General features: G+C 52.8%; 1 protein-coding gene across 8 annotated transcripts in view; it reads right to left on the bottom strand.

The window, feature by feature from the left end:
* Window positions 1–22898, bottom strand: part of AFAP1L2 (actin filament associated protein 1 like 2) — an 86160-nt gene extending 63262 nt beyond the window's left edge. Inside the window, exons 1-2 of one of the 8 annotated variants that reach the window (XM_070432212.1) lie at window positions 22170–22898; window positions 16414–16467 (exon numbers count right to left, since the gene is read on the bottom strand). In XM_070432212.1, coding sequence (XP_070288313.1) covers window positions 16414–16467; window positions 22170–22185 — 70 coding nt within the window. In that variant the 5' untranslated portion in view covers window positions 22186–22898. The remainder of the gene's footprint in view (window positions 1–16413; window positions 16468–22169) is intronic. The other 7 variants (XM_070432211.1, XM_070432215.1, XM_070432213.1 and 4 more) reach the window with 7 other exon arrangements.
* Window positions 22899–23940: the final 1042 nt, after the last annotated feature.

The raw sequence follows: 23940 nt of genomic DNA, 5'->3' as shown, positions 1-23940 counted from the left end.
GCAACGTGCTTCCTGGAAAGAAGCCATCCCCATGCCCATAAAGGTGTGGTGGAGCGGTAGCCAGGAAGGGCACAAACATCTACGGACCGTTTGCTGTACCACAGCCACTGTGCCAGACGTCATAATCAAGGGAGCTTAACTTTGACATCCGCGGTCCATGCTATCTACAGAACCAAGGTCTTGGCAAAACAGCCGTTCATAGAGGGAATGGTTTCTGGTTTGCCTCCGCGTGATGATGGAATCATTCAAAACCTGTTTATGGAGTTCCCATGCTCTCCTGGACACAAATGGATAAGATGCATTTCTTCCCTCAAATAAACGCCTTCCTTTCAACTCAGCAAGAGAGCGATGACCCCAGGGCTGGGGAAGCACAGAGGAAGGAGTACCTACTGGCCTGAGAGGCTCGTGGGGGAGGGTCACACAGGTGGCTCCATTTCAGAGGGACACTGAGAGTCTGTAGAGGGCTCCCATGTATTTTCTGCAACTTTTCTCAGCAGTTGCTTCCCGAGAAACTGAACCGTGGATTTTCCGGGACCTTCGCTGGTGCCACACCTCGGATGTGCTGTCTCAGGCAAGGAGGCCTCCCACAGCACAAACAGAGCCCAAGCCAAGAGAAAGGGCCGGCAGAATGAGGGTCCCCATCACCAGGCGGTCCCTCACCTGCGAGTGGATTCCTCTGCCTGCCAAGAACGAACAGAAGCATCCTCCTGCGCCTTATCCAGGCAATTCACAGGACAGCTGCTTCCGGTTCTTTCTTGTTTTCATGCTAAACATGTTTCTAAAGTGAGCATTAGCTTTGTGCTGATACGGGGAACTGAAGGGAATTTTCAGTCGATTTCTGTCTCATACTGCCGAACCTTATATTTATTATTTATCAATCCTCACCTCTTGATAACCTTGGAGACACCAGGATGGAATACAGGCCAGGCCTGAACACACACACTCCCACCAGAGCCTTTCCCAGGACAAGCTGAGAAGAGTTCTATGAACAGATGTTAAAAGCGTTGCCATGGTCTTCATTATATCCCCGAGAGGCCAGGAGACTTAGCATGTCAGTGAGTTTTCTAATTGGATGAACCATGGTTTCTACATGAGAAATGGTCTCTCTTCATACAGCAACGCTGGTTTGCTGTTCCTGCAAAGGTACCATCTTTCAGAGGGTGAAAGACCTCTGCTTCTAAGATGATGCTGAAATGAAATCAGCTCCAAAAGCACCAAAGGGAAGGAGGGGCCTGGAGGAAGAAAAGCAATGGCTCCATGTTCTGGTGTCCTAAGACCCTGCCCCCTGAGAAGCCCCCAAAGGGGACCCATGGCGGAAGAAGCCCAGTCTCCAGGCCTGCGTGGATGTTCTGGCCACCAGTGAAAGGCCAAGAATGTATCATCGGCCATCACTAAGGGGATCTGGGCCAGAGAGCCCCAGACCCCACCCCCCCCGGCCATAAGGAAGCATCTGGCCCTAGCCCATCCCCAGTCAGAGAAGGGACTATACCAACTATACCAGCTTATACGGTATACATCACCCATAACCACTCCTCCACGGTGGTGCTGAGACACAGTCAGCAAAACCAAGGTCTTCAAAGGCAGGCCACACGGACCCAGCCTAAATATCCGAACTATTTTCCCACAGTACAAAAATCAAGAACAGTCACCAATCACCCAGTGGAATCGTTAAAATATTAGAAAAAATTTCCCATAAAACAAGTGTCTTTGTGGGGGGTGGGGGTGGGGGGTTGACAGGGAGAAAAAGAGACAGACATTTTCTCCTTTCGTGGAAGTCCTAAAATACTGAAGCAACTTGGATCGCACTCTTAATTGCTATTTCTAGGCAAAAGCATTTTGAGATTTCTTGTTCCGCATGGGTTTATTCCCACATTCCTACAAGCGAACGCGTCCAGGACAGTCACGTGACGCCCTCTTAATCCCATAACCCCCGGACCCCAAGAGTTTGATGAAGTCTGAGGAAGTGAGCATTCAGCAGGTCTCGTCCTGAGTCGATCCATTCCCTTGCCTCACGGCTCCCTGGAGAGTGGAGAGAGCCAAGGTCAGGGGCGGGAGTCTGCTTGGGAAGAGAGGATGATTTCATTGGTTGGGACTTTATGGGGCTTTGTATGTTTTTATGTGGCAAATACTTTTGCTATCCTTTTGCAAAGGGGGAAAAAAACAAACAAAGCAAAACAAAACTGGGTTCCTGGCAGGGATGTGAATTTCACAATCTGGGAAGAGAATGCAGCCAAAGGACTCCACTTCCTCACTGTCTGGGCTCTGTGACGATGTAGCCTGAATTTATGTCCCAGCGGCTTCCATTCCAAGGTGTGGGGCTCCCCTGAAAAGGAGGCTGTCACCCCACTGCTGGGGAGCTGACCCTGGCTCCAGGGAAGACCCAAGTGGAGTCTCCCACCACTGTGCCCTGGCATTTTCTCCATGAGGCACCCAAGAGCATCTGACTCAACCTTTTTTGAAAGACCACCTGTCTGTCTTCTTTCTGTCTCAGGGTTGCCTGTCTCAAAGCCTTGGTTTCCTCGTGTCTACAATGGAAATGAAAAGCTCAACCTACCCTGATAGGATTGTAAGGTGAAATAAGATAATGTATGTAGAGTGGTTCTTAGAGGGTATGGCAATGAGAATTTTATTTACGCCCTGGCCAGTGTGGCTCGGTTGGTTGAGTGCTGTCCCGTGTACCCAAGGGTTGTGGGTTCCATTCTTGGTCAGGGCACATACCCAGGTTGTGAGTTTGATCCCCAGTCGGGTGCATATGGGAGGCAACAGATTGATGTTTCTCTCTCACAGTGATGTTTTCTTCCTCTCTCTCTCTCTCTCTCTCTAAAAAAAAAAAATCAATTAAAAATATCTTTTAAAAAAGAGTTGTACTTACTAGGTTTCTAGATGGTAGGAACAATGTTGCATTTGACTGCACACTCTCTAACCCTGCATCATATACAGATAAGTCTAATGATGCAAGTGATGAGCACTTTTTATTCTTTTTTCTTACAAATTAAGAGTGAGGGAACGTGTCACAAAGTTACAAAAATTAAAGCAGCATTGTAATGGCATCGGATTGAACTAACAGATCAAGGAAAAAACACTAGGATGTACAGAAGAGGCCCTAGTATATACAGTGACTTCATTTATGATACAGACATGGAGAAAAAGACAGATTATTGAAAAACACTGTGGGTACGATGACAAAACCATATGGAAAAAATACACGTATAGACCCCATGACATATCTTTTTTTAAAAAATATATATTTTATTGATTTTTTTAGAGAGGAAGGGAGAGGGATAGAGAGTTAGATCGATGAGAGAGAAACATCCATCAGCTGTCTCCTGCACACCCCCTAATGGGGATGTGCCCGCAACCAAGGTACATGCCCTTGACCATAATTGAACCTGGGACTCTTCAGTCTACAGGCCGACGCTCTATCCACTGAGCCAAACTGGTTAGGGCCCTATGACATACCTTACGAAGAATTTCCAATTGTTCAAAAACTTAAAACATGAAGAAGGAAAAAAAAAAGATCACAAATGTACTAGAACAGTGGTTCTCAACCTTCTGGCCCTTTAAATACAGTTCCTCATGTTGTGACCCAACCATAAAATTATTTTCATTGCTACTTCATAACTGTAATGTTGCTACTGTTATGAATCGCGATGTAAATATCTGATATGCAGGATGGTCTTAGGTGACCCCCTGTGAAAGGGTCGTTCGACCGCCAAAGGGGTCGCGACCCACAGGTTGAGAACCGCTGTCCTAGAAGAAAACAGCTGGTGGGAATGTAACATGCCACAGTCACTTTGGAACACAGTTTGGCAGTTCCTCAAATGATGAAACACAGTTACCACATGACCCAGAAATTCCACTCCTAGGTGTATAACCAAGAGAAATAAAAACGTAGGACCCCCAAACTTGTTTGCAAATGTTCATATCGTTATTCACAAGAGCCAAAAAGTGGAAACAACAGATGAATGGATAAAAAAGGTGTATTATGTCTGTGTATACATACCATGGAATAGTATTTGGCCATAAAAAGAAATGAAGTACTGGTAACTTGCTACAGCTTGGACTAAACCTCAAAAACATGCCAATAAAGCAGCCAATCACAAGAGTCTATATATTATGTGATTCCGATTGGATGAAAGTCCAGAGAGGGAAATCCATAGAGACGGGAAATGAGTGGTTGCTTAGGCCTGGGGGGCAGGGTGAGAGCGGAGGATAAGGAATGATAGCTAACGCACAGGGGGTTTCTTTCTGAGGGGATGAAAACTTAAAATGGGCGTGGTCGTGGGTGCACATATCCGTGACTATACTAAAAACAGAACTGCACACTTTGAATGGTGAACTCTGTCATATGTGATGATAGCTCGATAAAGCTGTTTTTAAGAAAAGGAAAGAAGATTTTTTTTTAAGTGTAGTTTTAGGGAAAGACTTTCTAACTATCAGCAAAACCTAGAGCCATAAAAGGAGATAGATTTGATAGCACACACACACACACACACACACACACACAGATCCTACTTTGGAAAAATAAACATAAAATCAAGAAAAGATAAGACGCTGGGGGGCGGGGGAGGATTTGCAACTCATATCCAGATTTCCTTTACAGATAATAAGTGCCTACAAAATTAATTTTAAAAGACCAACAATCCAATAGAAAAATGGATAATACATATGAACACGATATGGTGTCCCCAAAAAATGTATACCCAGTGTTTATTAAAATACACAACTCACTTTCAAAATTGAGTTATCAGCTGTTAAAGAGCTATAGCTGTTATATTTTCTCAGGACACACTTTTTGAGACACGCACATATATATACACACGCAAGCACAATGATTTTCATAGATATGAAAAGGTGTCCAACTGCACTTACAGTAAGAGAGATACATAAAGAGCTGCCTCTGCCAACTCTGAGGAGCAGAGATGAGAAAATGTAATGATATATTGTGTTGACGAGTGTGCAGGGAAACAGACGCTCTTGACATTTTGCTGACGAGAGTAAAAAGGATCTAACTTTCCAGAAGGGCATTTCAGCACTATCTAATCAAACCGTGCGTGCCCATATCCTTAGCCCCAGCCATCCCACTCCTGAGAGCGTATGCTACAGCTAGCCCTCATGTGTCTGAAATGAAATTCGCGGTGGCAATGTTCGCCACAGCAAAGGGCTGAGGGAAACGTCAATGCCACTTTAATGATATGAATGATGCCGTCTCTATCGAAAGGAGAGACTGAGCCCCATCACAATGAATGCAGCAGGTCTATCAGGAATGAGCTCGAAGAAACAGCCTTAACTTCAACAGCAGGGTGACCAGTGAGCATGCTCCATTTGAAGGGAGGAGGGGAAGTGACACACACGTGGCTGCTGACGCATGGATTATTTATTATTATTATTATTATTATTATTATTATTTGAAGGCTACAGAATAAGCTGGGGCAAGGGAAAGAGTGATCAGGGCCTGAGGGAGCTTACTTTTTACTGTACCCTTTTGGTTTTTACACCGTAGGGGTTGGAAAGAAGAAGGAAAAGGATCAGAGGGGGTTGGAGAGAAGAGGAAGGGTGAAGGGAAGAAAAGGCAGTGGGAGTAAGAAAGAGAAGGAAGCAGCGAGGGCAGGAGGGAGAGAGGAAGGGAGGGGAGGAGAGAAAAGAGGGCGGAAAGGGAGTTGGGAGCATGGCAGAGAGGAGGGGAAATATTTAGACGAATATATCCTTGACAGATATTATCATGACAGAGGGTGGAATTCGAAGGATTGTGACATTCCCATGTTAGAAATTTTTGCTACGTGTGCATATTTTATAATAAGCATGTACGATTTTTGCTATAAAAATAGATGCAAAATTGCTGCACTGAATTCTTTACGGAGTGAAATAGCAATTTGGAATGTGTAGCTGTTGTTTATGCTATTTAAAATTATTTAAAATAACTCTGTTGAGGGGGACAAACAGTAAAGGGAGAAAGGAAAACTGAGTTTGCCAGGTTGGGCCCTATCAGCTTAGCAACCTGACCTTGGATCTTTGTCCTGGGAAGTCAGAGGAGACACAACCAGGGAGGAAGGATGTCAGCAGAACTTGCCGGAAGCCGGGCTTGACCGCCTAGTCTGGGGCTGAGGGCACGGAGGTACCTGCTCCCACTGCAGCGTAGCTCTGAGGACAGAAGCACGCCCCCCCTCCCCGTGGCTCTACCCACTTTCCCAGCTCATCTTGCCTCGTCAGTCCCTCATCTATCCCCTCCCACCTGGTCACAGGAAGAATGAAGCAGACAGATTCAGGCCAGGAGGTCAGGGCCAAGTTCAGGTCCTAGGTGTCTAGCCTTCATCACTCTTAGGCTCAACAGTTTCATCCATTCAATAGCACTGGATATGGCAACACGCTCTGCCCCAGGAGGACTAGGCCCTCCAAACCCGATAATCCCATCATGACTGCAAAGGGTTTTGCAAAAGTGTCAAGAGGAGGAGCCATCGTCCCGGAAGTCGGCTTCCAGAAGACAGCACTGTGAGACGGAATCGTTCACTCGGGTTACTCAGGGCCTTTCCCAGAAGCCCATCCTTCTCCCTGCTTCTGGCTACCTTCAGCCCGTCTCCGCGGCTGCGTGGGGCCTTCCTTGCCGAATCAATGGCACCTTGTCCCTGGTCTTGACCCAGCTCCAAGTGATGAGCCAACTTCACTGGGAGCGTCTGCTGAGAGCCCTCTGAGAAGAGCCATTGTTCCCCCCAACACTTGTCCAAAGCCTCCATTTAGGGACGGCTGTGAGCGTGGACGGGGGACATTCATCACCCGGAACATTTGCCAACAAATGAGAGACAGCTGTTGGGCTCAGATGGCGTGTGGCTGAACGCTGCCTGCGGTGAGATTTATTTTCCGAGTGAGAACATCCTCACTTATCTCTTCCAAATTGTGAGACACCAGGGACATGCTCACCTTCCCCCTGCCAAGCCAGTCTCTGATCAGCTCACTAATCACACAGCACAGAAAGCATCAGGGGTGCCAGCCCGCAAACAAGGCCTTCTGCGTGCACGCTGGTTAAACACCCACCGCCAGGCCCCCTGGGAGAAGGGCCCAGGTCATGGGAACCATGCCAGGCAGCCAGGGGCCAGCCATGCCTGCCCCCCGAATGCCACGTGCACACAGCAGCACCAGGCCCACACTCAGCAGGGCCTTGGGAAGGCCGAGGGTCCAACTGAAAGAGGCAGATGGGAAACGGGACAGAAACTCCTGGGAATTACCAGGAACAAAGTAAATGCCCACCTGGGGACCCAACACTCCGCTGTGCCTTTTAGGGGCCATAAAGCTAGCCATGGGCACAAGAATGGGTACAAGGAACAGATACAGGGGTGCTGACTGGGGACTGAAGTATGAGCAGCGAGGGCCTCATGTGATCAATGAAAGCTGGCCTCCCGGACGAGGGGGTAGTGGATGAAGGTGGGTGTGACTGGGAAGGGCGAAAGGGGTGGGGACATGTTGCCGGTCATAAACAACAACATGAGCAAAGGCCTGGCTGGGCCAGCTGGGGACAAAACGGGGAGCAGGGACACCCGGAACCCAGGCACACAGAGGAGGTTATGTCATCCGGCAAGGCTCTCCTCACAGACAGCCGAGCCTCAGCTGTCAGCAATGTTGGGGAATCCTCCTCCCAACCCAAAGGGATGCACCAAGATGGCGGGACTGCAGCCAATGGACTCAGCATTCTACTTAACCTCAGATTCAAACGGGGCTGCAGGTCAAGTTTGAAGCCATCTGAGGTGGAGATCAGGTCTAGCTCGATCAGGCTAGACCAGGCAGCAGAATGAGCTCCAGAGCCCTATGAAGCTGGTTCTGAATCCTGCTGGATGGGCTGTGAGCTTTCGCTTGGGCTGCCTCTTGCCTCAATTCTCTCCACTCACAGAATAAGGAGAATAATACTGATGGCTGATTCCTGCCTCCCCTCCCCCATGCCCAGTCCCGATTCTGCTGGCCTGGGAGAACATGAACATGTCTGTGAGGAAAGCTTTGGGAAGACTTTCAGTAACATTCGGAGCTCAGATCAGCTCAGGGGAACACGTCTCTGCATTCCAGGGGACTTCTCCAAGGAAGCAATGCCAAGAAGGTCACCGGGAGATCCTGAGATGCTTTTCCTACCAGAACCCTCCCGAGCAGAGTACTCCGCTCCCCCGGGGAGGCCGCGGGGACCTGGTGGGCGGTGAGAGTTCTCACCACCACCTCTCCAGATCTCTCAGGATTAAACGAGATGGTGCACATAAAACATCCAGGAGAGGGCCGCTGCTGCTGAGCCTGCGAACAGGGTCACTACCCGATGTAGGCAACAAGACAGACTCAGCCGGGAGCCTGACACCTGCCTTCTGATAGAAGCGCCTCCCGGTCAGCAGCTAAGGAGCACCTGCAGCAACGCCTGGGCTCCTTCGGTCATCAGAGACAAGCCAGCCAAAGCCACCAGCCCGTCGGCTGAGAGAGCGAGAGGCTGCAGGCTGCCCAAGTGTCCGCATGGGTCCACACGGGGTGGGGTTGAGCATAACCCTGGCAGCACTGTCTGCGGTGGTGGAGAGCAGAGGGCGGGGGAGGGAGGAGTCCAGTGTCACCTGGGAGAGTGACCCGGTGAACTGTGGCGGCAGATGCACATCCTGGCGAATTAGGCACCAGTAAGAAGCAATGGATTAGATGTCAGCCCACAACGTAGATGGCTCTTTAAGACACAGTGCCAAATGCAAGGCAAGAACAGGCCACTGACAACAGCATTTACCATACAGCCATTAAAAATTCATAAAGCAGGACGCATGGAGCAGAAACACTTACAAACGAAGAGGTACATGTTAGAAAGGTCCTCTCCCACTCCTATCCTTTATTCATCTTCTTTTCTATCAAAATGTCTGTCTCTTTCTGGCTGGTTCCCTGGATATTCTCAGTGTTGACCCCTTGAAGGTTTTAGACATTGCACACCTCTCTCCTTTCTGACAGCTGTCTAGTAACTTGGTCAGGGTATTCACTGGTGGACAGAAGCCCTTAACTTTGCTGCCATCAAACTCTGAGAAAACCTGTGGACAGCAACCACTTCTCAGTCACATGAGTCCACGGAGTCCGGGCTGTGGACGCAAAGAAGAATGATGGCTTTTGGCCCTTAAGGAGCTCACAGACTCCTGGGAACATAGACTTTCCATCAACGATAACATGGACACAATGATTGTGACCACGGAGGGCGGTGCAAAGTGCAGTGAAGGGTTAAAAGTTCAGGGGGCCAAGTCAAGGCTGAGTGAGACTTGACAGATAAGCTTGGCAGGCAGCCCTGAGGGGAGAACATTCTAGACCAGTGGTTCTCAACCTTCTGGCCCTTTAAATACAGTTCCTCATGTTGTGACCCAACCATAAAGTTATTTTTGTTGCTACTTCATAACTGTAATGTTCCTACTGTTATGAATCGTAATGTAAATATCTGATATGCAGGATGGTCTTAGGCAACCCCTGTGAAAGGGTCGTTCGACCGCCAAAGGGGTCACGACCCACAGGTTGAGAACCACTGTTCTAGACCAATAGAACGGTACATGCAAAAGTCCAGTTTGGGAAACCACAAGGAACCCAGTCTGGCTGGGGCACAGATGGAGGTGAGGGATGGGCACAGACACTGGACAACCAAGCCCGGGCCAGGGGGAGAAGGAGCTCAGATTTTCTCCAGCACAAGGGGTAGCATGGTTCCTTGCTCTGCCCACAGCCACTGGCGAGTTGACCTCGACACCACTGACATTCAAGGAAGAGGGCCTCGTTCAGGGGCCTTAAGAAATCTGGGCTCCCCTCAGCTACGGTAGCAAGGGGTCGAAGTCTTAGAAAAGCCCATAGACAGAATATTCTAGAAAGAAAGGGTTCGCGAGCATCCAGGTTGAGCTACCAAGGTGGATGAGAGACATCCATTGGACAGGTCTGCACTGTCCTGAAGGAAATGAAGACTTCCCTTCCTGATCTGAGCTGGAGGCTGGACCTGTGCTCGCCTTCATGGAAGTTCTCAGTCACAAACTTCCCAAATGCCCAGTGTGCCTGTGCCGGAAACGCACCCAATACAGGCATTAGTGACGCGGCGGAATCTTACCCAAGACCCCACCAGGATCTCCGCCAGGCAGCTGTTTCCTCCTGAATCTCACCCATGTTCACACTCCATAATGGGCATTTTCTTAAAGGAAAGGAAAGCCGTTTGTAGAAAATATTTGGTTCCCAGCTAGGAGGTTGCCCTTATATTTTCTGGCCTGAGAAGAAATCCATACGCACAGACACAAGGCAGCCAAGTAGGAAGGCATCATGGGTGGTGGGGGGGAGGGGGTGCGGGAAAGGGGGGCTGTGCGAGGTGCAGTGAGGAGTTAGACTTCAGGGGGTCAAGGTGTCAGGGCGGAGAGAGACCCAGCGATAAGCTAGGAATCTGGAAGTGACTCCCTCACAATCACAGGGCCCGGGCACTTCCACTTCCTCCCGCGGCCTCAGCTCCCGGGCAGAAAAATAAACCTTGTTGCAGCACAATTTTATCCTTGAAGGGCACTAGGTAAACAGCTTTGGAATATTTTAAGAAAACGGGCCAACACCTTCTCTCCTCCAAAACACACACACACACACACACACACACACACACACACACACACACACGTCCCAGTCATGCCCAGTATCTGTGAAGTGAATGCACTTATTTGTTAGCTTCCTCCCCCTTCACCGTGGCCCACCGGCTAGCTATGTGTAGGGCTGCAAGGATGCACAGAGGAGAGGAAGCCAGACGCCTAAGATCTGTGCCCCCCACATCCCTCCAAACTACTGAAGGCATTTTCCAACGCAATCTCAGTGGCCAATTTGGGGCGATGAGATGACTCCAGACTCTACTGCCAGGGGAGGAGAGGTCACTGCCCAAAGCTGCCTCCTCGCTCTAGAGGCCTCCTGTGGCCCTTGGCTGCCAGGCCCGAGTCAGGAGCCCGGCTGTACTGGAGGAACGAGGCTGGCAGGGACCGAGCCCACCCTCCTGCCCTGAGAAATGGGTCCCACATTCTCACAGGGAGAACGCGGGCTCCTGGGCTGCCTGTAGCATCAACAGCACCATCCTGCACACATGAGAGCCCAGGGCCCTGACCTCAGGGGTCAGAGGCAGCCGCCCGCCCCCCCCCCCCCCCCCCCCCACCACCACACACACACACACTGAGAATTCACTAATGAATTAGAGCTCTGGAGTTCTTCAGTCCTGAGCGGAGACCTGGGGGGTGAGGGCGTGGGAGGGAGACACGCTTCAGAAGGATTTGATCTCAACAGCAACAGCCTAGCTTCTCCCTCTGAGAACAGAACGGTTCCCACTCTCGGGGGGAGCGGTGCATGGCGCGGGGCGCGACACCTGGATCCCATAACTCATGGAGCAGATCCGCTCGCAGCCTGAACTGTTTACAGTTCCCCGCACCAAACCCACATCAGAGGGCGGGGGATGGACGCCGGCCCACTGCGAGGCCAGGAGGTCAATGGGAAAAAATTATTTTAGTCAACGTTGGGCCTTCGTGCTTGGAACTTTGGTCCAAACTGTGGCGCGTTCTCATGCTCCCCCCGGAGTTGCCAGGCCCCCCGGAGGCGCGTTTCCAGGGATCAGGGGCCGGGCCTGCCGGGGGAGGCGCCCCACGCAGGGCCTGGACTGCTGCTTCCACACCTCAGGTTCCAGGGCACCGGGCTGAGGACTGCCAGGATGCAAAGAGGGGAGGAAGCCAGATCCTCAAAGATCTGTGCGCCCCGCCCCCCGCCCCCCTCGCCTATCAGAGAGAGGAGAAGAACTCTTTCCTGGGAATCCTAGTCACGGTGACACTGGGCTGCTCTGGGCCGTTAGGATGGCTGGCCGGGCCCCAGGGTGAGCACATGGCTCGGGCCAGGCGGGCTGGGGAAGGTGGCCGGGGCAGTGGCACTGGCTAGGGCCTGACGAAGCAGCAGGCCCACGCCAAACAGGGTCACTCAGCCTCCTCTTCCAGAGGGAATGCGAGGCTCCTCGTCGGGCTGAGCGCAAACCCCGCTTCTCCACCCAGACTCCGAGGTCATCGGCTCCTCCTGGGGGAGCCCGGGACTCCAGCTACTGGAAGTGAGAGCCTGGGGCCACCGGGGACCTGAGGTCAAGGGGGGGCTTTCTCTTTCTGGCCTCGGGTTCTCAGGGCGCCCTTTCCTAGATTCAAGGCCCAGGAGACCTGACCAGAATTGGCAGAAAAACGAGAGAAAGAGAGAGAGAGAGAGAAAGAGAAGAGTAAGTGCATGAGAGAGAGCAGGAGAAAGCGGGGGGGGGGGGGGGGGGGGGGGGGCAGGAGGAGGAGAGAGAGAAACTGCCCGGGAGCCTGCCTGCGCCCCAGTGCACTCCCACTGGGTGAGCGCCTGTCATCCACCGACCTGCTTTCCCACAGGCTCACTCCCAGGGCATCTGAGCCCTGACTGACGTGAGCCAGAGACAGGCTTCCACCGTCTGCAGCGAGACAGGAGCCTCTCCCAGCTCCAGCGCCTGCAGACTCTCAGGAGCTCCCCAGGACCCCAGTCACCTGAGCTGTCCCACAGCCACTGTGTGGCGGCCATCCAGACACCGCACTCGCCCATCACACACCCACGATCCTCAGCCACGCCTGCAGCACCACCGACCACAGGGATCCCACCCCTAAACACGCTAAATACATGTATGTCCCCAACTCCTCCGTGCCTGTCGCGGGCCAGCCACGCCGCATGAGACACTCGAGCCCTAGGTGTCAGGGTATCACCTGCTGCTTCTGCCCAAGATCTGCCATGTCACCCATCTTCTATCCGTGCCTCGCGGAAGCCACGGGGGGCTGAACTGTGGCACCAAATGGGATGTCCATCTTTATTTATTCGAAGAATGTGCTAGAAGGGAATTCCACAAAAGGCCTGACTGCCAAGGGCAGTAGGGTGGGGACCATCCCTAGCTCATAAGGAGTCTGGGACTGTAACTGAGAATATCTGCCCCCAAGAAGACCCACCACTATAAAAATGGAGACAGGGCGCCCTGAGCAAACTCGCCACCCGTTGGGTCCCAGCCCCGACGTCAGGGGTACCGAGCACCCAGGCAGAGTTCCTTCCAAAAGGCCCCTCTTGGAATCTCAGTAAATCAGCTCAATATGTTCCAGGACGGCGGGTATTCAATAAAAGAAGTCAGTGAAATCTCCAACAATAAGCTCATTCAACACCATCTCTTCTGCCCCCATCTGCGGACTTGAATCTAGTTCACATGAATCAATCCTGTTGTGTAAAAACTGGGGGAGAGAGGACGGGGGTGGAGGATGGAAGGAAATGGCAGGAGTCCACTTGTTGGTCTCACAGGAAGGCGAAGGCCGTCCTCAGGCCCCAGAGGATGCCAACGTGCCAGGGTGGTCCTGGGAGATGGCGGCGACAGTCTGCTGCCCAGGTAGAAAACGGGCGTGTCTGAACTTCCCCGCCTGTGCACTCCTCCGCAGTGTCTCCTCCGCAGCCCTCCCATCCTTGCCCTCCAATGAGGAGTGTGCCCTCGGGATGGCCCTTCGGAAGTGGACCATCCACAAGCAAGGCCTGGCTGGGCACCAGGGAAGTTGCACTTCGAATAGGCACGAAAAGTACTTCTTGCCTCCCCTCGCACCTCCATGCCCGCCCCACCCCCCCACAAAGCTGAGACCATTTAGAACTAAGGGCTCCACCAGCTACTACTCCGCACGTCTCCCTGAATCCCCAAGAAGAGGTGGAGTAGACCTGCCTTTATGAGTGACGACGAGCGACTTGTTTGCAATGAAGAAGAGTTGCACGTGTGAAATTCTGTGCAATTCCTGGTTGAAAGCGATCTGGTCCCACATGGTCCTCGTGGATGGAAGGTCTACGGCCTTCTCACAAGCTGCACTTAAGGAAGATGGGAAGACACATCCAGCTCTCTGGGTCACAGTTCCCCCAGTTCCCCTGAAAAGCCAGTGCCACCTGGGTTTTTTCCTTTTTTAAACGGAAACCACCAAGATCTTCAGATTCCACTGGGACCACCCTTCCTTGTCCTCGGATTCCACGTCCCATCTCCCGGACAGGTGCAGCAGGGCTGGTGACTCTGCCTGGAAACAGGAGGGCTGATGCCTTGCACCACGTGGTCCGAGGTGCGTTATTTTGCTAAATCATGGGCTCTTCCCTCTCAAAATCAGTCCCAGCTAGCTAGCATAGTCAGACTGCCAGACACAAAACATCAGCCAGGCAACAGCATGGTGCAGACTCAGGTTCTCAATTTGAATGCAATAATTTTGTTGTTGGGAGACGAGGGTGGGGGCGGGGGGGGCGGGGGGGAACGGGGGACGAAGGGGGTGGAGAAGATGTGCAGAAAGGCTGCCACCGTCAATACATGAGATGCCTGTGTGTGCAGAGCAGAGCGCCCGGGCGGGAGCTGGAGCTAAGGCCTCCCTGTGCATGGCTCTCCTGGGCTCCTCGGCCGCCTGGGTTGTAAGAGAACCGTCCATTTCTCTAAGTGGACCGAGAGCCTCACCATCATACCACGTGTGCCTAACCGACAAGTGCCCCGCATTGAAGATGCCATCGAGCAGTCAGTACTTTTGCTTTGTACCAAAACGCCTCCCCCTCTCTGCAGCACCCCCAGATCGCTGCCGGCATGACCACACCAAGACCTCAGGTTCTGTTTACAGCTGCGATGGCCACCTGCGTGCTGCACGGAGTCCTCACCTTCTACCACGGCATCACCAGCTACTGGGGTCTGTTTTAAACCCAGATTTCTGGGGGTACAATTTACACACGGGGAAGGGGAGCCCCATTAATTGCACAGTTCTGAGTTTTCCTAAGTACTCAGGGCTCTGTGGCCGCCACTGCCTTAAAGATTCGAAAACTAAAGGTTTCTATCATTCCACAAGTCTCCCCCGTGCCCCTGTGGTCAACTCCTTCCTCCACCCTCAGCCTCAGCCACGACGGGCCTCTGTTCTTTCCCTACGGTGTGGCTTTTCCCAAAAAGCTGCATACATGGCATCGTGCAGTGCACAGGCTTTGAGTCTGGCTGTTTTCACCTAACATCCTGGTGTGCATCACCCGTGGTTAGCTACCCACTGTGAGGCTCTACGTCTCGGACTTTTGCTTTCGAGTCAAAGAGACTAGCTGACTGGCTCCAGGTCATCGCGGCGATGGAGAAAACAAATTCTTGATCTGGGCCTTTTCATAAAGCGGAGGCCTGGGAAGGCGGGGGACCAACCATCTCTGTCTGCCCAGGACTAAGGGGGTTCCAGGGATGCTGGACTGTCAGTGGGAAAACCAGGCAAGTCCTGGGTAAACCTCAATGGCCCGGCCACCCTCCTCGGAAAAGCTGCCTCTAAGAGGCCGCCTGGCCAGCAGCAGGGGCTCTGGCTGAGCAGTCGGACAGCTGACTCCTCTCTCGGTTTAGTCCCCGGGCTGATCTGCAAGCTGCTGGTTGAGAGGTCAGCGCACTCCACCAGGCCAGCAGCTGTCTCTGAAGTCCCTGGGCGGGGCTCACGGAAGTGAAGGGAGATCTAGGGGGTCTGTTTAGAACAACAGCAGAGCCTCTGCTGGTGTCGGTGCCACACCCCACTCCTCCCTAATGTCTGATACCCTGGGCTCATTCTGTTTTTTACACTCGCCTCATGCTGTGTATGCAGGGCAGTGCCTGCTCCTACATTTTCTACACATTCTTCCTACTCTTCCCTCTCCATGGGGTTTCTGGTCCATTTGTTTTGAGACTCACTAGGGAGAAGGTGAGAGCCCAGTGATACAAAATTAGTGAAGAGCTTGAAGTTCTTGTGAGAATGTCAGGGTCTCTCCTATATAAACTTCCTGCGACATCAAAGAAAAGTTGGGCAGGGCCAGGATGTGGCTCCGCAGAAGGCTTAGGAGCGAGCACTTCCTCACCCATCTCCTTTTCCACTGACATCCACAGGGAGCCCCGGGGATAATGCATGGATGCTCTTCTCTCTGAGGAGCTAGGCTTCCTGGGAACAGGGGGAGCATCCTCAACTCAGAGCTCCCAGTAGCTTCGAAAAGCACGTGATAGCCAGAGCTGGTGCCCAAATTAACTGTGAGGACCGCCCCCCACCGCCCAGAAGACAGAAACTGGTGGGGTCAGAACCATGTCACAGACGTTTCAGAGCATCTGCCTCCGAGTTAACTGAACATTGTCTTTCCTCACAGTAATACCAGTAGCTCTGACGAGGTATTCCACCAAGCAGCCAGTGCAGCAGGTTAGTAATCATTATCCTCATGTGGACAGATGAGGAAACAAAGCCCAGAGAGATTAATTGACTTGCCCAAGGTCGCACAGCGAGTTAGTGGCAAAGGCTAGATTAGCCACCCCGAGCCCCGGAGTGCCCAGGCCGGCACCTGGCTCCATGAGATCCCTCAGCCTTCCATCCAGAGCGTCTCGGGAGCCCTGGAGGCCAGATGAGCTGCTGCAGAGGGCACAGGCAGGCTCATACTCACAAGCAGAAACCTGCAGGATCCTTCTCTGTACCACCAGACAGCAACACCCCTGTGCTGGAACAGACAGAAATAAGGCTCAAGTCGGGAAGGCTCGGGGCGTCTCCGCTTCCGGAATGTGGCTTTGAGATGGTGCTTCATTTCCCTTTGCGACCCAGGTCTGCTCTCGAGGGCCAGAGCTTGGGAGGATACGTAGTGCCACTCCCTGTCATTCATTCATTCATTCATTCATTCCCCAATCGTGTCCCAGGGGCTGGGGGGAAGGACCCTTAGAGGAGAAAGACAAGACCCCCATATGGAAGGAGTTCAATCTAACAGGGGAAGTATATATATATATATATATATATATATATATATATATAACAACTCGACATTAATTCAACAAATACTTGGTAAGTACCTACAGTGTGACAGGCACTGATGAAGCTATATTTAACGTTGCGGGAGAAGACAGAGAAACACAGGGGGGCTTCCTGGAAGAGGAGGCATGGGGGCTCAGTCCTGAAGACTGAGGCACTAAGACATGAGTCTGAAATGGTTTTGAGCACTTTTTCTAAATAAACCCCAAAATTCTACCCTTTAAAGAAACTCAATTTTCAGAATTCTTCCATCCTGTTTCTGACTTTCTGAGTTCTCGCTTAATCTCCTTAGGCCTTAGTTGATCTATCTCTCAAATGGGAGTGTTCCAGAGGGTGGCTCTTTGGAGATATGTTCCTACAAAAGTCCTTGAGAAACAAATTCCTGGCACGGCCCATGGCATTCGCTTTCCCACTAAGGCTGCTGCTTTCTGCTCTCAGCAGGAAATTGGTTTTATTTATAAGAATCACAATTCTAAACTGACCTTTGTTGGGCTACCCACATTCCTCCCCCACTTCCCTCCCTCACTTCAGACCGCCTCCTCCCTGCAAAGAGTCCACAGTGACCACAGAGCACCCAGCATTGACGAGTGCTCAGGAAATCAAGTAGACAAACACTGGAGGCTGGTTTCTAGATGGGGAAACTGAGGCCAGGAGAGCTCAGTGATTGGCCCAGGGAAACAGAACACGTAGGTCTCCTGGTTCCGAAGCCACTGTTTTCTTCCTTGCACCGTGACTGCTCCCCCCACATCTCCCCAGCTCTGGGCAGACGCGCCACCCTCCTTAGCTTGCGGAAAGTCTTCCTTCTCTGAACGACAGAAGTCTTTAGAGACACATTTCCCATCATGAAAGGGGTTGGGAAGAAAACTGGCACCGCTTCCTCAGCTTTGAAGCTCGTTGGCCCCTCCTGGCCCTTTGTGCTGGGAACCAGCCCAGTTCCCAGAGCTCCTACCCCTTCAGAAGAGGGGCAGGGCCCCAAGAATGCCCCCACCCTGCCTGGCCAGTCAGCACCAAAGGTGACCCCTCCGTGTTTCTGTTTCAGACTATTTCACTGCCAAAGCATCAAGGGCTCCCACACAAAGAGCTTCAAAGTCAGGAAGGCTCAAGGTCAAGTACAATCATGAGTGAGCCCTGAGCCTAGGATTCTGAAGCATCACATTTGAGATTGTTTTAAAGCAGTGTTTCCCACAGTCTTCTAAAGCCCATAATCGCTTAAGGTGCATAACATTCGGTTTCTGCAGGGATCACAAGCTCTGGTTGAAGCACACACCATGTGGGCACGTGGTTGCGGGGGAGGGGGGGGAGGGCCCACTTCACTCCCCACTTACTTTTAATTTTCCAGGTGAGGAAGGTGTGTATGTAATTACTTATCTTTTTTCCCAATGGTTCTCAACTTTGGCTACACATTAAACTCACCTGGGGACTTTTACAAACTCGAATGCCTAAGACCAATGAACTCAGAATGTCTACATCCATGTTGTTTAAGCATCCCCGAGGAGTCCCAGGTGTGGCTAAGTTTAAGAACCACTACAACTTCAACAGGGAAAAACCTGGGCTCCTGAGGGTGGAGATTCAACAGAACACACAAGCCCCCTGCAGGGAAAATGAATATTATCAACCAGCCTCTTCTTCTTTCAGCAGCTTTTCTGTTTCAGGCCTTCTTGACCACAGATTTCACCCCACATAAGCTTTCACGTATTTTCACTGGGTTGCCGCCTCACCGCTCACCTCTACCTTGCAGCACCCTAAGACTGCCTGCCCTCTCCTGGGAGTCAGGTGCTCCAGCTCAGAGACAAAAACACAGGGGACGCAAATTCAAGGGACTCTCTCAACCCTGCGTGTCTGGAGCCAAGAGTGATGCAATCTCAGGCGCGGACGGTCCCAGTGCAATCCTCAGCAGGTCAGTCACTTCTGGCCCTGGACACGCTCACCAGCTGGAAGAGCAGCAGGAACCAGAATCCTTGACCACATGGCGAGCTCAGCCAATGGGCTCACGCAGCCAGGCAAGGATGCCCTTAGGAGAGTCACAAGTATGTAAACATCCAAGGAGAGGAATCTTCTCCAGGCGCCCGGTAGAACTTAGCACGGCTTACACAACGCCAGAGAGACTCACAAACAAGATGCAGCAACGCTACCATCACTTGTAACGACAACTCCCTGGGAAGACACTCCCATCCCTGCTTTTGCTTGAGAAGCCACGGCTGGCTAGCAGAATGGCTTAGAACAGTGGTTCTCAACCTGTGGGTCGCGACCCCTTTGGCGGCCGAACGACCCTTTCACAGGGGTCGCCTAAGACCATCCTGCATATCAGATATTTACATTACATTACATTAACGTTACTTTAGCAACGTTACAGTTATGAAGTAGCAACGAAAATAATTTTATGGTTGGGTCACAACATGAGGAACTGTATGTAAAGGGCCAGAAGGTTGAGAACCACTGGCTTAGAAAGAGTGGGGACAAAGCCTGGACATATTTCTGCAGTAGACACAGAGTGATATTCCCACCATCCTTTAGCTCCAGACATCTCTTGAGATGCTACAAAGCCATGGAAAATCAAGCCAGAGCCTACAAATAACAGGCTAGTTTTGAATATGTAACATGCAGGCTGGGGAAATGGAAAATAATTTCTCCTACATCAACTGCTTGATAAGATTTACAAATTAAGCCCTGGCCGGTTTGGCTCAGTGGATAGAGCATCAGCCTGAGGACTGAAGGGTCCCAGGTTCGAGGGCATGTACCTTGGTTGCAGGCATATCCCCAGTGGGAGGCGTGCAGGAGGCAGCTGATCGATGTTTCTCTCTCATCGATGTTTCTAATTCTCTATCCCTCTCCCTTCCTCTCTTAAAAAAATCAATAAAATATATATTTTTAAAAAGATTTACAAATTAAGAGAAAACATCTTGAGAATCGAGACAGTGCTGAGGCATTCTACTTACTTGGGAGAGGGGAGAGCTCAAAGTTGGGAATTTAGACACAGAGAATGAGGCATTCCAATAACAAATTTTAAAAATATCACAAATAAGAATTCTTCTTTATAATTTTAACATATGTCTGCGAGCCCTAGTTGATCTTGCTTTTTCTTTTGAACTGTGTTGTTAGGCCACTATACCTAGTCATTCCATAATTACCCAAGCTCACCTTTGAAAGGGACAAAGGGGCGGGCCTCAACCTCTGAGAAGCAGGACACAAAGATTCCAGTTAGAGCTGTGCTGATTAGTTGAAGATTGGGCCCAACATGCTTTAGTTTGCACAGACCAACATTGTAATTCAGTGAGTGTTCAAAGCACAAGTCATCTGCTTCTCACGAGAATGGGGAATTTTACAAGGACGGGGGAACCCCCACATTCCTCGGCTGACAGGTATAGTAAACATATTGGTAGCATTCACCAGGGAGACTTGAAGTGAAGCTTTTTCTCGAATCAAACACCAAAAGATGAGCTAGATTAGCCTCTGCAATTCAGATAATTCTCAAATGCAGCTACTTAGCACTCTGCGTCTGATTTATTGCAAAATGATGAGGCAGATACATGTGTTACCCAAAACATCAACACTCTGAACTGGAAAGGAAGTCTCCCTCAGTTGGCAAAGCGCCCCTAACTTCCAGGGTAGGAGGCTTTTAAGCTCTCAAGAGGAAAAGATAAGGATGAAGCCTTTCTCAGGTCAAGGGCCAAGTCCAAAGCTGGTAATACAAAAACCTTCTGATAATAATTGGGCAGAAGACCCCAGATGTACCCTAACTTAGAAGGATGAATAAGCTGATTTGAGAGAGTAGCTTGCAACCTGGACCTAACACCATTCAGGAATGGCAGGCCCCACTTTCCATCAGGGGGCCTCTCAAGTCCTGAGTTCCCTAGGAGGGTCCCTCCCAAAGGGCGGAGGAGGCAGAATGGGGAGAGAGCAGCAAACAGCCATTCTATAAGGAGAGGGACGGGGCTTCCTCCAGGGTTCTGAGAGGACTACGAGAGGGCGCCATCAGTCACTGGGGCACAAAACTGACATGGTCTCAGCAGAATCTGAGACAGACAGACAGACACACACACACACACACACACACACACACACCACCGGGTTAGAAACCTGGGAGAAGCTCCAGGGAGGTTCACAGAAAGAAAGAATTTGCCAAATCACTTCGCCCTGTAACCGCAGCTGGCTCCCCTGCTCCTGGCAAAGCCCTTTAAGCCTTTACACGTGAAGCCCTGTCTACCATTTAGGTCTTTCGCCCTCACCTGTAACTCAGGTGACTCAGATGAGGAAAAAAATCAATGGGAAAATCAAAAGACACAAGACAGGGCTAGCCTCTCAGGGAACTCAAGCCAGTCCCTAACGTTTCTTTACTGTCCGTTTCTGAAAACAGAAACTACTGGGAGTGAGATTCCTTGGGAATCTGAGCATTCGCCTTTCTCGCTCTCTCCCAGGGGAAAATAAATATAGCAACAGTATTTCCTCTGTCAGGTTTGGCAGAGACGAGTCCGGGACAAGAAAAGTGCAAGAGGCTTTTCCCAAAAGAAAGGGGGGCAGACGGCGCCCGCTGCGTCCCGTTGAGGAGCAGCCCTTTAAAGTGTTTTTCAAAAGGTCTGCAATCCGGGGCTTCTAGACTCCAGCCCGGGGCTCAAGGCACGGGTGCGAGCTGGGCACCGGGCACAACCCGGGCCGGCCCGCCCACCAGGACTTGGCCAAGATCCCGGGCCTGGGCCAAACCCAAAACTTGCCCAGCTGCGCACTGGGCTAAGCCCTCTGGCAGAGGCGCTCCACCTGCCGGGCACGCCATTCGGCCCCCAATCCCTGCACCCTCCCCTGCTTGGACGGGGTGGGGCGCGGGTGAGGGGGAGAAGGGCTCGAAGGAAGACGGTTACCCGAGCTGCGGGACGGCTGGGGCGGCCTCAGGTGCGAGTGGGGCTGCGCGCCCACCCACCTCCCAAGTGCATCTGCGCGCAGGCTTTCCCGGGGTCCCCAGGAAGCCTTCCACTCCCGCGGGCGCCGGGGAAAGAAGCTCCAACAACTCGCCCCTTTGCCCCGAAGCCGCCCCGGACGGTTCCGACCTCCTTCGGGCCTCCTCCGGCCCCAGCATCGTTCTGGGGCGGCCGCGACTTGGGGGCGAGTCGCAAAGCGCACCCTCTCTCCTCCAACAGGTGAGAAGCTGCGCCGCGCCCACCCCAGCCCTCCGCCCTGGGGAGGATCAAAGGGCCGGGGCCACCGCGGCCGCCGAGGAGTGCGCGCACCCCGCCCGCAGCGCAGCTGTGGTCCCGGGCTGGGCTCCGCGAGGCAGGCGGCTCTGCTCACCTGAGTCCCGGCGGGACGTGGGGTGCGGCGGGGACGCCCGCGCCCTCCCTAGGTCTCCTTCCCGCGTTGTGCGGGGCGGGAAAAAAGTGGGTGCACGCGGCGGGGGCCCCGCGCCCTTACCTTTGTACCGCTCCATGGGGCCTCGGCGTGCGCTCCCCGCCGCTTGTCTCCGGCTCCGGCGCTGCGCCCTCCGCGCTCGGCTCCTCGCCGGGGGCGCCGCGCTGGCCCCTCCCCGTGATGTCACGCTCGCGGCCGAACCTCCCGGCGCGGCTGCGGCTCCCGGGGCCCTCGGACCTCGTCCCCGCCCGGCCTGCCGCCCCCACCGGGGAACTCCGCGGCCGACCCGGGCGCACCTTCCGCGCGCACGTCTGTGCTCACCGGGCTCCCTCCCCGCCCGCCCGCCGGCAGCGCCTTCCCGTCCGGGCCCCTGGGGCGGTGGGTGGGAACTAGACCGAGACGCGTCCACACCCTCGGGGAGGCTCCGGGGAGGGGCCGGCTCGGGCGGGCCTACGGGAGCTGTTCTTCCCGGCGCGGGGACGCCGACCCACTGCCCGGAGGAGGAGACTGAGGCCTGCGCCCGGAGGCGGAGGAGTGCCTAGAGCGCCTCCCGCTTGACCTCCGGGTCAGCGCGCTTTTGCCCTTGGCCTTCTTGGAGGGGCAGCCTGGGGGGAAGTGGCGATAGCTGAGCCCTGTCCCCACGCCTATCCAGATTTTTGGGGATTGTTCCCACCCTCTTGCTAACTCTCAGGGCAACCGCCGCCACACACACACACACACACACACACACACACACACACACACACACACACGAGAGAGAGTTGGTGAAACGTCGATTTGCTGCCTTCTCTCGGAGCCCAGGCTCCCCTGAGAAGGGCTAGAATTTCTGGAGCCGCCTTGGCAAGTCCAACGCTGCAGTTCCTGGGCCGCTGTACCAACCACCCCGCGGGTGGCATTCCACAGGGAGCTCAGCCAGGGCCCTGAGTCGTTCCCCTGCCCTCCCCCCTGCCCCCCCCCCCCCCCCCCCCCCCGCGCCGCTGCCACCAGGCGCCACATTCTCTCCATCTTTGCCATCTGTCCCTCCAGTGTCTCCACAGGGCCAAGTCCTCCCCATCTGTTCCCAAAGGAAATCCATGCTTTCCTTTCAACGTTTACATTTTCACTTTCAAACCTCAGTCATGGTTTGTTCAGGACGCCTGGTTTCTCAGCACGTCTCCCCCTTCAGCTTCCCTGCAGGAGGACTTGGTAAGGGAGACGTGTTGTTGTTCTTACTGCTGTTTTCCAAGACTTCTCAGTTCTTCTTGGAACAGCAGAGTCCGCCCTGATGTTTGGACACCTTTGCCCTAGGAGTTCTAGACGTTTTGTTCTCTGTTATATTAGCAGCTAACATCCAGGGAGCCGTCCCCACAAACCCAGCCTGGTGCGAAGGCCTGTACATGCGATGCCTTCAATTTCCCAACGACCCTGTGATGTGGAGATGATGATTATGTCTATCACAGGGTTGGAGAACCTGAGGTTGGCAGAGGTTAAACAACTTGCCCAGAGTCGCAGCTGGAAGAGAACGGAGCAGGCATTAAACCAGGTCCACAGCTGCCAAAACTTTCCTGGCGCTCATTGCAGTGCCAGGCCGGCCGTCACCGCCTCAGGGAGCAGGCGGACACGTGAACAATGCCCACTGCTACTGTTCCCGGTGGCCACTCTGATGTGACTGAAGCACAGGGATTCTGGGAACAGCAGAGGGCCCTGGGCCAGCCTGCATGGGCCCCACGCGTCTGCGAGAAGAGGTGAGGGCTGAGCTGTTTCTTAAAAAACTGAGAGCTAGTGAGGTGACAGGGGTGCTGGAGTGAGTGCAGCCTTCCAGGCAGAAAGGTCAGGGTAGGGGGTGGGGGGGTCA

This window comes from Myotis yumanensis, unplaced genomic scaffold (genome assembly GCF_028538775.1).
Source record: "Myotis yumanensis isolate MYYU_CA2020_CCGP unplaced genomic scaffold, mMyoYum1.0.hap1 SCAF_13, whole genome shotgun sequence".
In the NCBI taxonomy this organism is placed as follows: Eukaryota; Metazoa; Chordata; class Mammalia; order Chiroptera; family Vespertilionidae; genus Myotis; species Myotis yumanensis.
This window is presented reverse-complemented; position numbering and strand designations above follow the sequence as displayed.